Source organism: Podarcis erhardii (assembly GCF_964252035.2).
Source record: "Podarcis erhardii genome assembly, chromosome: 5".
Taxonomy (NCBI): Eukaryota; Metazoa; Chordata; class Lepidosauria; order Squamata; family Lacertidae; genus Podarcis; species Podarcis erhardii.
The window spans coordinates 7,210,228-7,222,555 of record NC_138509.1 but is presented as its reverse complement, the minus strand read 5'-3'; the positions used below and the strand labels follow the sequence as shown (position 1 = coordinate 7,222,555).

At 44.2% G+C, this 12,328-nt stretch overlaps 1 protein-coding gene across 1 annotated transcript in view; it reads right to left on the bottom strand.

Annotated features, from left to right (window-relative positions):
* VWF (von Willebrand factor) overlaps window positions 1-12,328 on the bottom strand; it is a 164,488-nt gene that overhangs the window by 105,805 nt on the left and 46,355 nt on the right. The window contains exons 17-21 of the mRNA XM_081860930.1: window positions 11,873-11,967; window positions 11,485-11,645; window positions 7,553-7,656; window positions 3,772-3,910; window positions 1,052-1,192 (exon numbers count right to left, since the gene is read on the bottom strand). Of these exons, the coding sequence (XP_081717056.1) occupies window positions 1,052-1,192; window positions 3,772-3,910; window positions 7,553-7,656; window positions 11,485-11,645; window positions 11,873-11,967 (640 nt within the window). The remainder of the gene's footprint in view (window positions 1-1,051; window positions 1,193-3,771; window positions 3,911-7,552; window positions 7,657-11,484; window positions 11,646-11,872; window positions 11,968-12,328) is intronic.

Sequence of the window (12,328 nt, the reverse complement as noted above, 5' to 3'; positions counted from 1 at the left end):
GCAGGGGGGGATTTTTGACGTATTTAAGGCACCCACGAGCACCAACACAGAAAACAAGTTCTTGGGCTAATATGCAGGAGCCCTGCTTCAAAGGAAACCTTGCAGAGCCGAGATTCTCTGTTAGTAAACCTAAATTGGTTGCTCTCACCATCCACCAAGGGCTTCAGAGGGCTCATCCAGACTCCCGCTTGTCTTGCCACTCCCCCCCCCCCCGGAAGCCAGATCTTTACTGCTGAATCGGGGCATGCATCAACTGAGTTTTCCCCAGATTGCTGTTTGCTCTGCTAAAGAGCAGGTTTTCCATGGGGCAAATGGAAAACCGCTCAGACCCATGCTTTCTAAGCATGGGACAAGCAGAACTGTGAACAAGCCCAGAAAGTCGTGCCCCACTGCAAAGTCAGCAATATGGAATGCCTTGCTTTTAAACATGACACCACTGAGATAATAGTAAAGGTAAAGGGACCCCTGACCATTAGGTCCAGTCATGGCCGACTCTGGGGTTGCGGCGCTCATCTTGCTTTACTGGCCGAGGGAGCCGGCGTACAGATTCCAGGTCATGTGGCCAACATGACTAAGCCGCTTCTGGCAAACCAGAGCAGCACACGGAAATGCTGTTTACCTTCCCGCCGGAGCAGTACCTATTTATCTACTTGCACTGGCATGCTTTCGAACAGCTAGGTTGGCAGGAGCAGGGGCCGAGCAACGGGAGCACACCCCATCGCGGGGATTCGAACCGCTGACCTTCTGATCGGCAAGTCCTAGGCTCTGTGGTTTAACCCACAGCGCCACCCGCGTCCCACTAAAGTTTGCTCACCCCCTGTTCTAGTCCAACCCCCTGCAATGCAGGAATACGCAGCTGTCCCTTACGGGGATCAAACCTGCAACCTTGGCGTTATCAGCACCACACTCTAACCAACTGAGCTATACAGGCTAGTCATAGAGAAGCATATTAATCAAGTGAAATGTTCTTGGTCCAGACTTTTTAGAAAAGCATTATAAGGCTTGCTCCTCCACAAGGGGACTGAAGTAAAGATAAGAGGCTCATACTTACATCTCCGTTGTACAGCTCAATCACTCCACTGTCAAAGAGAATACTAATCCTTTTAGTGCATGTCTCTCCTGTGAAGCTACATCCCTCATTGGCAATAAGTACTCGGAAGGTTCCAGAATCATCACTACCATCGCAGTAATCCTTTAAGAAAGGGAAGTGGCATTGACGACAGATGTTGTGAACATGCACACAGATTAAAGGTAAAGGGACCCCTGAACATTAGGTCCAGTCGTGACCGACTCTGGGGTTGCGGCGCTCATCTCGCTTTACAGGCCGAGGGATCCGGCATACAGCTTCCGGGTCATGTGGCCAGCATGACTAAGTCACTTCTGGAGAAATCAGAGCAGTGCACGGAAATGCTGTTTACCTTCCCGCCGGAGCGGTACCTATTTATCTACTTGCACTTTGACATGCTTTCGAACTGCTAGGTTGGCTGGAGCAGGGACCGAGCAACGGGAGCTCACCCCGTCGTGGGGATTTGAACCGCTGACCTTCTGATTAGCAAGCCCATGGCTCAGTGGTACCACAGCGCCACCCGCGTCGCACACACAGATTACCTGAGGTTTTATTGACAATTGTGTTATACGAATGTTATTAAATGAATAATAAAGATCACAAGTGTAGGGTTTACCATTAAAATCAGAGTATCTTGAGATTTCAGAACAATAACCTGAGATCTTTTTCTCTGCACTTTGGGCTCTAAGTAGAAAATCAGCTGTGGAACTTGATCAATGCCATGTGCCCTTGCATGCGTCTCCTCTCTCTGATGCCTCCATTCACACATCACTGCTGCAATCTATGTGCAAATGCAAAACATCCACCCACAAATGGACAAAGCCTATTTAGGTCCATACAGTTACAGCACTGCACAGCACTATACTACCAGAACTGGCTTTTAGGCTGCTGTGGAGCACATGAATTGGACCTGGGCAGAGCGGTTAAAAAACCAATTTAATGTAAAAGGTTTTCATTTCAGAATCTTGTATGCATTTATAGATGGATGAGTCCCACTGATTCTGAAAGGGACTTACACAACTGTCCGCATGCAAAGATTGCTACAGGACAACCTATTCCTCTCTCTCCTGCTTCTCATAGCATCATCGGGTCCCAGGCAGTGGAATACAGCTCTGCAACTCTATTCAGGGGTCCATCAGTTTTGTCTGGCCTTGATACTCAGCAAAACTTTACAGTTGCCACCAACTCTGCCCTTTCCCCTAATTGCAGGTGGGATTCTCATCTTTGACACTATACTAACCTTCAGAACTCAAGTGAGAAAACTTGCTACAAAGTGCCTTTGGACCCCAGCACAATATCCCAGAAATCTCTCATCTTTCTCCAGGCTTTGGAGAAGAGTGATAACTTTGTTCTCAATATCATGCTGGGCTTTGGAGAAACTTGGAAACAGATGTACTTCTCACTGTGCCTCCAAAGCCCAGAACAAAAATTGTGAGGTATCCCTCACCAGATTAAAAGTGAACCATCACTGTGACAACTTGGCAGGTATGTTTGATCTGCCTCACTTGCTACTCAACATCTTAGGAACCTTCTGGCTATGCTTGCTTCACTGGCCAATGTTTGCACCAGCTTGGAGGGCAGGGAGTTTTGACCCTATTGGACATGGCCTGTTGTGACCCTACCCAGGCCTACGGCCTGTTGATGAGACAAAGGCAGGCTCTTCTTCAATGCCAGACTGTGAAATCACACTCTTGATTTAAAGTTGTCATCAAATATATACAATCTAAAGTGATTTTGAGAGTTTCTTCTCTGGTAAAGCGTGTTCTCCTTCATGGAGAGCACGTGTGGCGGTGGGGGCCGCCAGGACACTCCAAAGTTGTGGGGCGGGCTAATTGATCATTGGCCACTGATCCAATTGGGCTTCCGTTGTAGTTAGGAAGAAGTTAATGTTGCCATTTGTTGATTGACAGCCAGAAATGCTAAAACTCTTTGCACGAGGCTAGGGCTTCCTCTTTTCACCCGTGCATCGGATTGCCCGTCCCCCCCCCCCTATATTTAGGGTTGTTCGCTTTGACCTTGCTATGCCTGTCATGGGGTCGTCTGCTCTTGGAGCAGGAGCCCGGTAGGAATTTTGTCCATCTGGCTGATTGGCTGGGGCCATTTGGTTTTTGCCTACTGCATAGCAAATCGTCACAACTTGTAAGGTTCGTGGTTAGGCATTGGTTTATGGTTTGGTTGGTTGAGGGGCATGGATTGGCTGTGCCTGCCCCTCTAATGCTGCTGCTGCAAGGGATCCCGTTAAAGGAATTGGGGGCTAACTATTGCTTGTCCACCCTGTCAAAGGGGCTTGAGCCATTGCAAGAGTTCCTGGTTGCATTTGGGGTGAGGGCAGGTTCCCTGCTCCATTCCTACCCCCAAGTGTATTCCCCTTTTCTGACTTTCGCAGGCGTACGGAATGTCAGTCTGTCCCCCACGGTGGGGGCAGATAGTCGCAACCAATGCCTAAGCAACCAGTCACATTTTTGTATTTTAATAAAGTTATGGCCAAAAGTATGCCAAAAACCTTAAACAAAAAATTCTGTGTGATGTGTGAGTTATTGGGGTGGCCCTGGGGACCTCAACACGCAAAATTCTGAAGAATGTTGAAGGAAGCCAAAAGAGTGTCCATAGGTTTTGATGGTAGTTTTACATATTTCTAACCCTTAGCATTCGCTCAGCTGCCGCCACCCTCATTTCCAAGAACTGCATTCTATCCCCACTCTTACCTGAACTAGCACATACTGACAGTTCCCTGGAAACCTGTATTTCAGTCCATCAAAGGTCAAGTAATGAGATGTGCCGATGACTGAGCAGGAACCGTCACAGACATTTTCTGTGCATTCCCACTTCCGAGCCCGACAGACACTGCAGAGGGCAAAAGACCAGCAGCTGTTATTGTCTGTGTTGATTAATAAAAGTCTGCTTTATAATTTGGTACATGGACAAAAGACAGTCTGTGTCTTGCAGGAAGCATGCAAAAATCATGTCACCTATAAAACCTTGAGACACTAACATTTCTAGATATCACTGCAATACCTATTCATGCTTGTGAAGATAACAAGCTTCTTCAGCCTAGACAGTCAGATTACACACTTACGTACACACAAACTTCAAAAATTGAGGTCCTTTCCCCTGGTTATGACACTGTTGAAACTTCAGAAGTCCACAAATTTTTATTTAGTTTGGAAACCACCCAAGGTTTGTGGGTGCCATCAAATTTGCTCCTCCTCTGAGAGAATTCCAAGGTCTAAGATTTCAAGGTAACTTTTGAAATCTGGAACCAGGCTTATAAAAACTTTTTATGTGCTTCAGAATACTTACACCTTCTTTATAACAACACACCAGTAACAAAGACCAAACAGGCAAAAAAAAAACAAACAAACAAAAAAAACCAAAACCAGTGTAACCATACACAGTTAGGATTCCCTACCATTTTATAGGCTTGAAAGTCTAGTAATCTCCAGATTTCTCCAGGCTGTACCCATGACCCTTTCGTGTCAACTGAAGTCTAGTGTCCAGATCAAGGGAAGAAAGAATACTCCATTCTGCCTTAGTCAGAACCCACCTGGAGTCCTGTGGCCAGTTCTGGGCACCACAATTTAAGAAGGATATTTACAAGCTGGAACATGTACAGAGGAAGGCAACCAAAATGATCAAGGGTCTGGAAACAAAGTCTTATGAGGAATGCTTGAGGATGCTCAGCCAGGAGAAGAGGAGACTGAGGGCAGATAAGATACCCACCAATTTTATTGGGAGGGTTAAATGTTAAGTTGTGGGTGAACATATCAGACGACACAGCGATTCTTCAAACAGCTCTTGTTTATTCACAGGCCAGAACAGAACTGACAGTCAGCCTGCTTATATAGAGCTCCAGTACAACGTAACTGTAACAATTTTCTAAAACTATCCAATCACTGAACATCACTTTCGATCCCTTATTTGCATCACTATCTACAGTATCCCCCTGCTGGCCCAGGGTGAGAACTTCAGTACATAACATTAAACATGTGCTGAAATCTTCTCCTGTTGAAAACTGTGCATCTTAAACATGCATAAGTTTATCTGGATTGCACTCCACGCATTTTAAATGCTGCTTCTGAAAAAAACACTAACTTCCTTCTTTAAAGAAATGTACAGTCTGGCACACACTAATGTTGTGTGTGTGGAACCCACAAAGATCTATAAACAGCAAGTTAAGTTACCACAAATAGATTCTCTCTTTACTTAAAGGCTATGTGTAAAAATTTCTGCCACTTCTGTATTCCCAGAAAAGATCTAGGCATAACACAGAGTGGAGTATTTTACAACATGTACTGATTTACCATGGATCTCCTGCTCTCTGCTGCTTATTCTCTTACGAAAACACTTTTATTGCCCTCTGAAGGCCAGTATGGGTTAAATAAGGGGTGTAATAAGGCTAGTATTTCCTTTCATTCATTCTTTTCTTTTTTGTGTGCTCATAAGACGACTAAATAGCAGTCGAGGGCGTGAGACTGCATACTTCCTATGGCTCTCTGTTTACCAAGGATGGTCCATAATTTCTGGTAACAAAACAACAACAACAAAAGAGGCAACACATTAAAGGAACATCTGCCCTGACAGGAACACTGAATTCCTGGAAAGTGCTGTGCGCAAGGTTTTACTGGAATATGTTGAACAATTCATTATTGGGACAGTTTACTACTTTACAAAAATGGAATTTGCAGCTCCTTTCTGAGGCAACGCCTCTTCCTTTCGTTTCCTTGTGGTTGGGGATGCCTCATTTATCACTATTTTTATTTTCTTTATTTTAGCATCTCTTTTATCTCTGTCCCATCTCTGGGAAGATTTCTGGAGGTGCCTGTTAAAACTGGTTATTTTGCTTCTACAGTAAAATCCAAGAATCTTTTTCTTGGGTACCAGACATTTCCTGGATCTCAGAGGCTGGGGGTGGGAGGCAGCTGGTCTCTCCTGTGTGTGTCAAAGTCACACATGTGAACACGAAAGCAGCATGCCGTGCAACACCTATCACTGTGTTGCTCGTTGATTTTGACATTATTCTGATTATGTTGTGCGTTTTTAATAGTTCTGTGGGTTCCTATCTTTGTTAGCCACTTACTGGATTTTCAAATAAAAATCGGGATACATAAGTCTTAATCGATAAATGAAGGAACCACAGATGAGTTGCTGAGACCACAGGTTGGTCTCAGCAAGATCCCACAACAGGGCTCTGCACATGTTTCCATGTTGTTTCCATGTTTCCATGTTTCCTTCCTTCCTCCCTTCCTCCCTCCCTCCCTCCCTCCCTTCCTCCCTCCCTTCCTTCCTTCCTTCCTTTAGTTCTCCCCCTGCTCTCTGATTCTTTGCATGGGAGGTGGGCTCCCCTTCCAAGTCGAGTTCTCTCGCTAGTTTACAGAAATGGCTTTGCTAAGAGGGATGCTCTTTTAGACTAGCATCTTATTGCATGACCAGGCGGCGACAGCCCCAGCTCCCAGGGATCATAAGTAAGGAATAAAGCCTCTGACAACGTTATATGGAATTAAAATTAGGCCACAACTTTATTAAACTTCCGAATGTAGGAAAACCTTGGGTTAGGCCTTGGGGGTGTATCCCTCCCAGCCCCCCAGCTGGGGGGGAAGAAGAAGAAGAAGAAGAGTTTGGATTTGATATCCCGCCTTTCACTCCCTTTAAGGAGTCTCAAAGCGGCTAACATTCTCCTTTCCCTTCCTCCCCCACAACAAACACTCTGTGAGGTGAGTGGGGCTGAGAGACTTCAGAGAAGTGTGACTAGCCCAAGGTCACCCAGCAGCTGCATGTGGAGGAGCGGAGACGCGAACCTGATTCCCCAGATTAGGAGACTACCGCTCTTAACCACTACACCACACTGGCTCCCTGGGAACTGGGGCTCATCAGGGTAAACGGGATATGAGGGTGCTCTGCCAGACGTAAGTGTAGCAGGCAGCCAAGACCATATCCCCGCACGCAGGGCAGTTCACTGATGACCTTTCAGTGTATGGCCAGTGACACCCATATATATAACCCCTTTAAGAGGGGACCCTGGAACCGCCGATGCAGGGGGGTGAATCACCTCTTCACGCCTGCCCCCCCATATAAGGAAGAAAAGGCTAAAGGATTCCACCCAAGGCCATAACCGCCAAAGTTGTGGCGGATTGCTACGGGGAAGACAAAACCTGCCAATGCAGGAAAATTTCTTCCCAGTCCTTCAACAGCAACCAGTCAAAGACCGCAGAAGCGCCAGCTAAACAGGAAGAAAAAGTTAACCTGCAAACAAGAAACATTAAACAAAAGGAGGCGAGGGAGGGTGAATCTCCAGAGCCAACTGCCTGGCTATTGTCAGCCCCACCCCCTATTTATAAATGGGGCTGGCCCCACCTCCCAGCAAGAAACTTGATTACTGAGGCTGGGCGAGAACCTCCAAAAATTTGTCATACAGAGTCAGGTTTTATTTTAATGCAAAATCAGTCTCCTTCCTTAGCCAAGGGACCTCAGTGAGAAGCAATTGCTTACCAGGTATTGCAGTCTTTGATGACCGTTTCCCCTGGAGCGTACTCTCGCCCGTTATGAAAACAGGGGCATTTTTCAGGTACGATGCATTTGTTTCCATGTCTTACCTAGAACAGAGATGGGGGTTTTATGGAACCATTATAGGGGACAGAATAAATATAGTAGCACACAACAGGAACATGAAAACAAGGCACATAAGTAAAAACTATCCGGGCCAAATTATACGGAGAAAATTATACAGCCTCCAGTGAATACTGAAGACACAACTCTTCACCCTGACCTTTGACACCAGTGAGATGTGTTTGTAGGACCCATGCTACAAACCAAGCAGACGGCCTTCTTGGCAGTGGCGCCCGCCCTGTGGAACACCCTCTCACCAGATGTCAAGAAAATAAACAACTACCTGACTTTTAGAAGAGGCAGCCCTCTTTAGGGAAGTTTTTAATGTTTGATCTTTTATTGTGTTTTTAATATCCCGTTGGAAGCTGCCCAGAGTGGCTGGGGAGGCCCAACCAGATGGGCAGGGTATAAGTAATAACCCTAATAATGATGATGATGATGATGATGATGATGTTTCTGTAATCATGTGTTGGTTCAAATGGTCTTTAAAATGTTTTTCCTATTGTGTTTTGATGTTGTAACCCATCCGAACTCCTCAGGGTGAAGGGCGAGTAATACGTTATAATAATATAAGAAGATGATTTTAACAGTAGTAAAATATTTGAATGGTCAGTTGGCTGGCATTCTCAATGGAACCTCATGAAAACGAATACTAAAGATATCTCTTAACCCTGAGAAAGTCTGCTGCCCACATAACCTGAATGAGTTAACCGCTAAGAAAGTGCAATGTGCGCCTTCAGAATTTGGTAATAATGAACTTTTAGAATCTTTTCTCTTTGGCATCCAGCAGAGAATGTCACACCTGGGAGTGCTGCAAAGATGCTGGCCTGTTTCTCTCTGGTCCTGGGGCCCTGATGGATTCCTGCTAACAAAAACTGTTAAGGCAGAGAACAACTTGCTGTGAACCCAGAAAAGCAGGCTGTTTAGGAGCTTTCAATCATGTCAAGTTTTAATAGTGGTGGTGTGTTACCTTTGCTGCTTTTGGGAATTTTTTTTTGTACATTCTTGATAGACCTTACTCTTAATTTTTAAGGGAATTGCTTGACTTATTGTATATTTCTTAATGAGATGCTTTCATTATTGCATTTAAATTTTGTGCAGTGTTTTTTCATGCTGTGAGCTGCTTTGTGCCTCCAAATAAATGTTGATGATTCTTCCCCACCTTCCTTTCCCTGCTTTTCCAACTTATGGGGCTTCATTTTCTTTCTGATAAAAGGCAGAATTTGAGCAGATCTACCCTGCCATGCAGGGGCACAAAAAGCTGCAGATGCCAAAACTCCAGTTTTCTGCACAAACATTGAAGGCAGGGGATCTATTTAGCTGGACAAACAGGCCAAACCTTACGCCAAAGGATAAACGGACATAAATCTGACATCAGGAATCACAAGACAGAGAAACCAGTAGGAGAACACTTCAGTCTCCCAGGACATTCTATACAAGATCTCAAAGTAGCTGTTCTATTACAAAGGAATTTCAGAAATAGACTGGAAAGAGAAGCTGCTGAATTGCAACTTATTACCAAACTTAAAACCATGGAGAGACCTGGTCTGAACAAAGACATTGGATTCTTATCTCATTATACATGACAAAGCCATTTTTCACCTTCTCACCCCTTGCTTTTTCCTGTAAGACCTATTGCAGTCGTTAAGAGTCGTCAACAGGCTCATCACAGCTATCTGCCAATCACCCATTCCCACCACCCTTCTGAGTAATACCCCTCCCCACCTTCTCACTATATAGAAGGGTCTGGTGACTTCTGTTTCAGTGTATCTGAAGAAGTGTGCATGCACACGAAAGCTCATACCAAGAACTAACTTAGTTGGTCTTTAAGGTGCTACTGGAAGGAATTTTTTGTTTTGACTATGGCAGACCAACACAGCTACCTATCTGTAACTGGATCTATTTAGCTGTTTAGGCATCAACTTCTTAGTTGAGTAAGGAGCTGAGAAGCAGCGTTGAGCAACAGTGCCATCTAGTGCCCTACAAAATACTCTTCCTGCTTAATCAAAGGGGAAAATGTTATACCCAGCCGATTAAAAGCAGCTTTGGCTGGGAGTATGGCAAAGACAAATCCAAATTGAAGATTTACAGGATAGATGATTAAAATAAATGAGCGGTTAAATCTAGATGGCTTTCCCAACTTTGACGCAGGGGCTAAGACTTGAACTCAGTAAGTAGTCTGCAAGTTACCAAAGAGATAGCTTCTTTTCACAGGAAAAGAACAATTATGGAGGATGCTTTCATGTGTGAATATATACTTTCTGATATTTTTTTTTCCTATATCTGTAGCCTGGCATTACTGCCTTTCTACAATTGACATACAGGAAACATTTTGTTTCCTGCATTGTAACAAAAGGGCTTTTTCCTTTGTTTTTTGTTGTTGTTTTTAAGAAAAGGTCGATCAAAAATGAAAGTTTTTCCCAAAATGTGCTAAATAAATATTTTCCTCAGTAAAGAGGTTGTAATCGTTATTACATTTGAATCCTGTCTTTTCTCCAAAGTGCTTAGTTAGGACAGTGTTACGTCTATCGTCTCCATTTAATCCCCTCAACAAGCCTGTGGAGTAGGTTAGACTGAAAAACTAGCTTGTCCAGAGAATATTCAGACAATGTCCAGACAATGTGTACTGAATATGCAGAGGGAGGAAAAATATGATGTCTTCCACTGTCCTTGTTCCACAAACTCTTATGCCCTCAGGTGAAAGCCTGAACAATGTGAAGGTCTGTTTGCTCTGAACAAACACAAACCCTTGTGTTGCAAAATGTGACAATCTACAAAAATGCAACGCGCTGGCTAATAACTGTTAGTAAATATATAGTCAGTATGTTGTCATTCAAAATATATGAATAAGCCACTTCAAAATAATATTCGTATCATACAACACATCTCACAAAATATACAAGTAACTGCAAGTTGTTATATGTATCAGAGTCAAACAAAGATTGAAACAACCAGTGAATAGCAAGGAACGCCAAACCGTCTCTCAAAGGAAGACGTCTAAAAAAAAGTCTCAAAGGAAGACATCTCTCCAAAGTCTCAAAAGGAATAGGTCAACTGTTTCGGAATAAAGTCGTTAGAATTCACCACTAACTGGCTATTTATTGGTTGTTTGAATCTTTGTTTGACTCTGATACATACAACAGCTTGCAGTTACTTGTATATTTTGTGAGATGTGTTGTATGATATATATACAGTGGTACCTTGGGTTAAGAACTTAATTCGTTCTGGAGGTCCGTTATTAACCTGAAACTGTTCTTAACCTGAGGTACCACTTTAGCTAATGGAGCCTGCCGCCGCGCCGCCGGAGCACGATTTCTGTTCTCATCCTGAAGCAAAGTTCTTAACCCAAGGTACTATTTCTGGGTTAGCGGAGTCTGTAACCTGAAGCATATGTAACCTGAAGTGGATGTAACCTGAAGCGTATGTAACCTGAAGCGTCGGTAACCCGAGGTACCACTGTATTATTTTGAAGTGGCTTATTCGTATATTTTGAAAGGCATCATACCGATTATATATTTACTAACAGTTAATAGCCAGCGTGTTGTGTTTGCATTTTCTACATTTCTACATTTGTGACCACTAGCCTCAGGCGGCAGAATCCAAAGGCACCTTCACAGGTCAATCTCCCATCACCACCACTGTTGCCACCAACCCAGAAGTGAAATCTAGGAGTGGTGATTAGAGAGTGGTGCTGGTAAGATCAAGGTTGCAGGTTCGATTCCCCAGATGGGACAGCTGCATATTCCTGCCTTGAAGGGGGTTGGACTAGATGATCCTCAGGGTCCCTTCCGACTCTACAATTGTATGATTCTTACCCATCCAGTGGGACAGAGGCAGCCAGATGTACATCCTTGGCTGAAACAGCCCAATTCATAGGTTTGACACGTCTTCATGCATTCAATTCCTTTAGCTCTTGGGTCATTTGCAGGACATACAAACATGGTCATTGGGTGCCTGCAGGCCACACTTCGTTTTGCTTTAAGAAATAAAATTAGAACACAAGAGTTAGCATTCATTCCCAACAGTAAATCATTACAATCTTCCAAAGGAGGTCAAACTTCGTTGCTCATTCTCTGTACCCTATCATATCCCTGCCCAAAAAGTAATAATAATGAATAATGAAGCATTAAGCAGTGGAACAAATGGAATAATAAAGAAATGTTAATTATTCAAACTCATTATTGTAAAAAATAAAATACTAACCTCTGGCAGAAGGACGATGTTGAAAGAAAACGTCTGGCAGGAAAGCCCCTGGAAGTCTGTTTGAGCTACAATGCATGAAGCCGTTTTCACAATAGCTAGAAGAAAGAAAGAAGCAGTGGCTCCCTTGCAATAAACTGAGGGATGGCTTACATACTATGCTTTGCCGCAGCAGCCAGTAGCCACATGGCTACCTGACTGGTGTCAACTGCAATCTCCAGAGGCAAAAAAGAGAGGGGGGTTGTAGGAGCATCTGTGGGATTGGGCAGCAAGCCAGGTAGCCCAATGGAACGTGGAATTTTGATCCTGGGCCAAGTTGCATCTCATTAGTAGTTCAAAAGCAGGACAGGCCCACCTATGAGGCACCATGAGGCAATTGCATCAGGCGGCAGGATGGGGAGAGCTGGGAGGGAGCACTTATCCAGGTCCCAAGATGCACGCCATTCGCCTCCTCCTCTG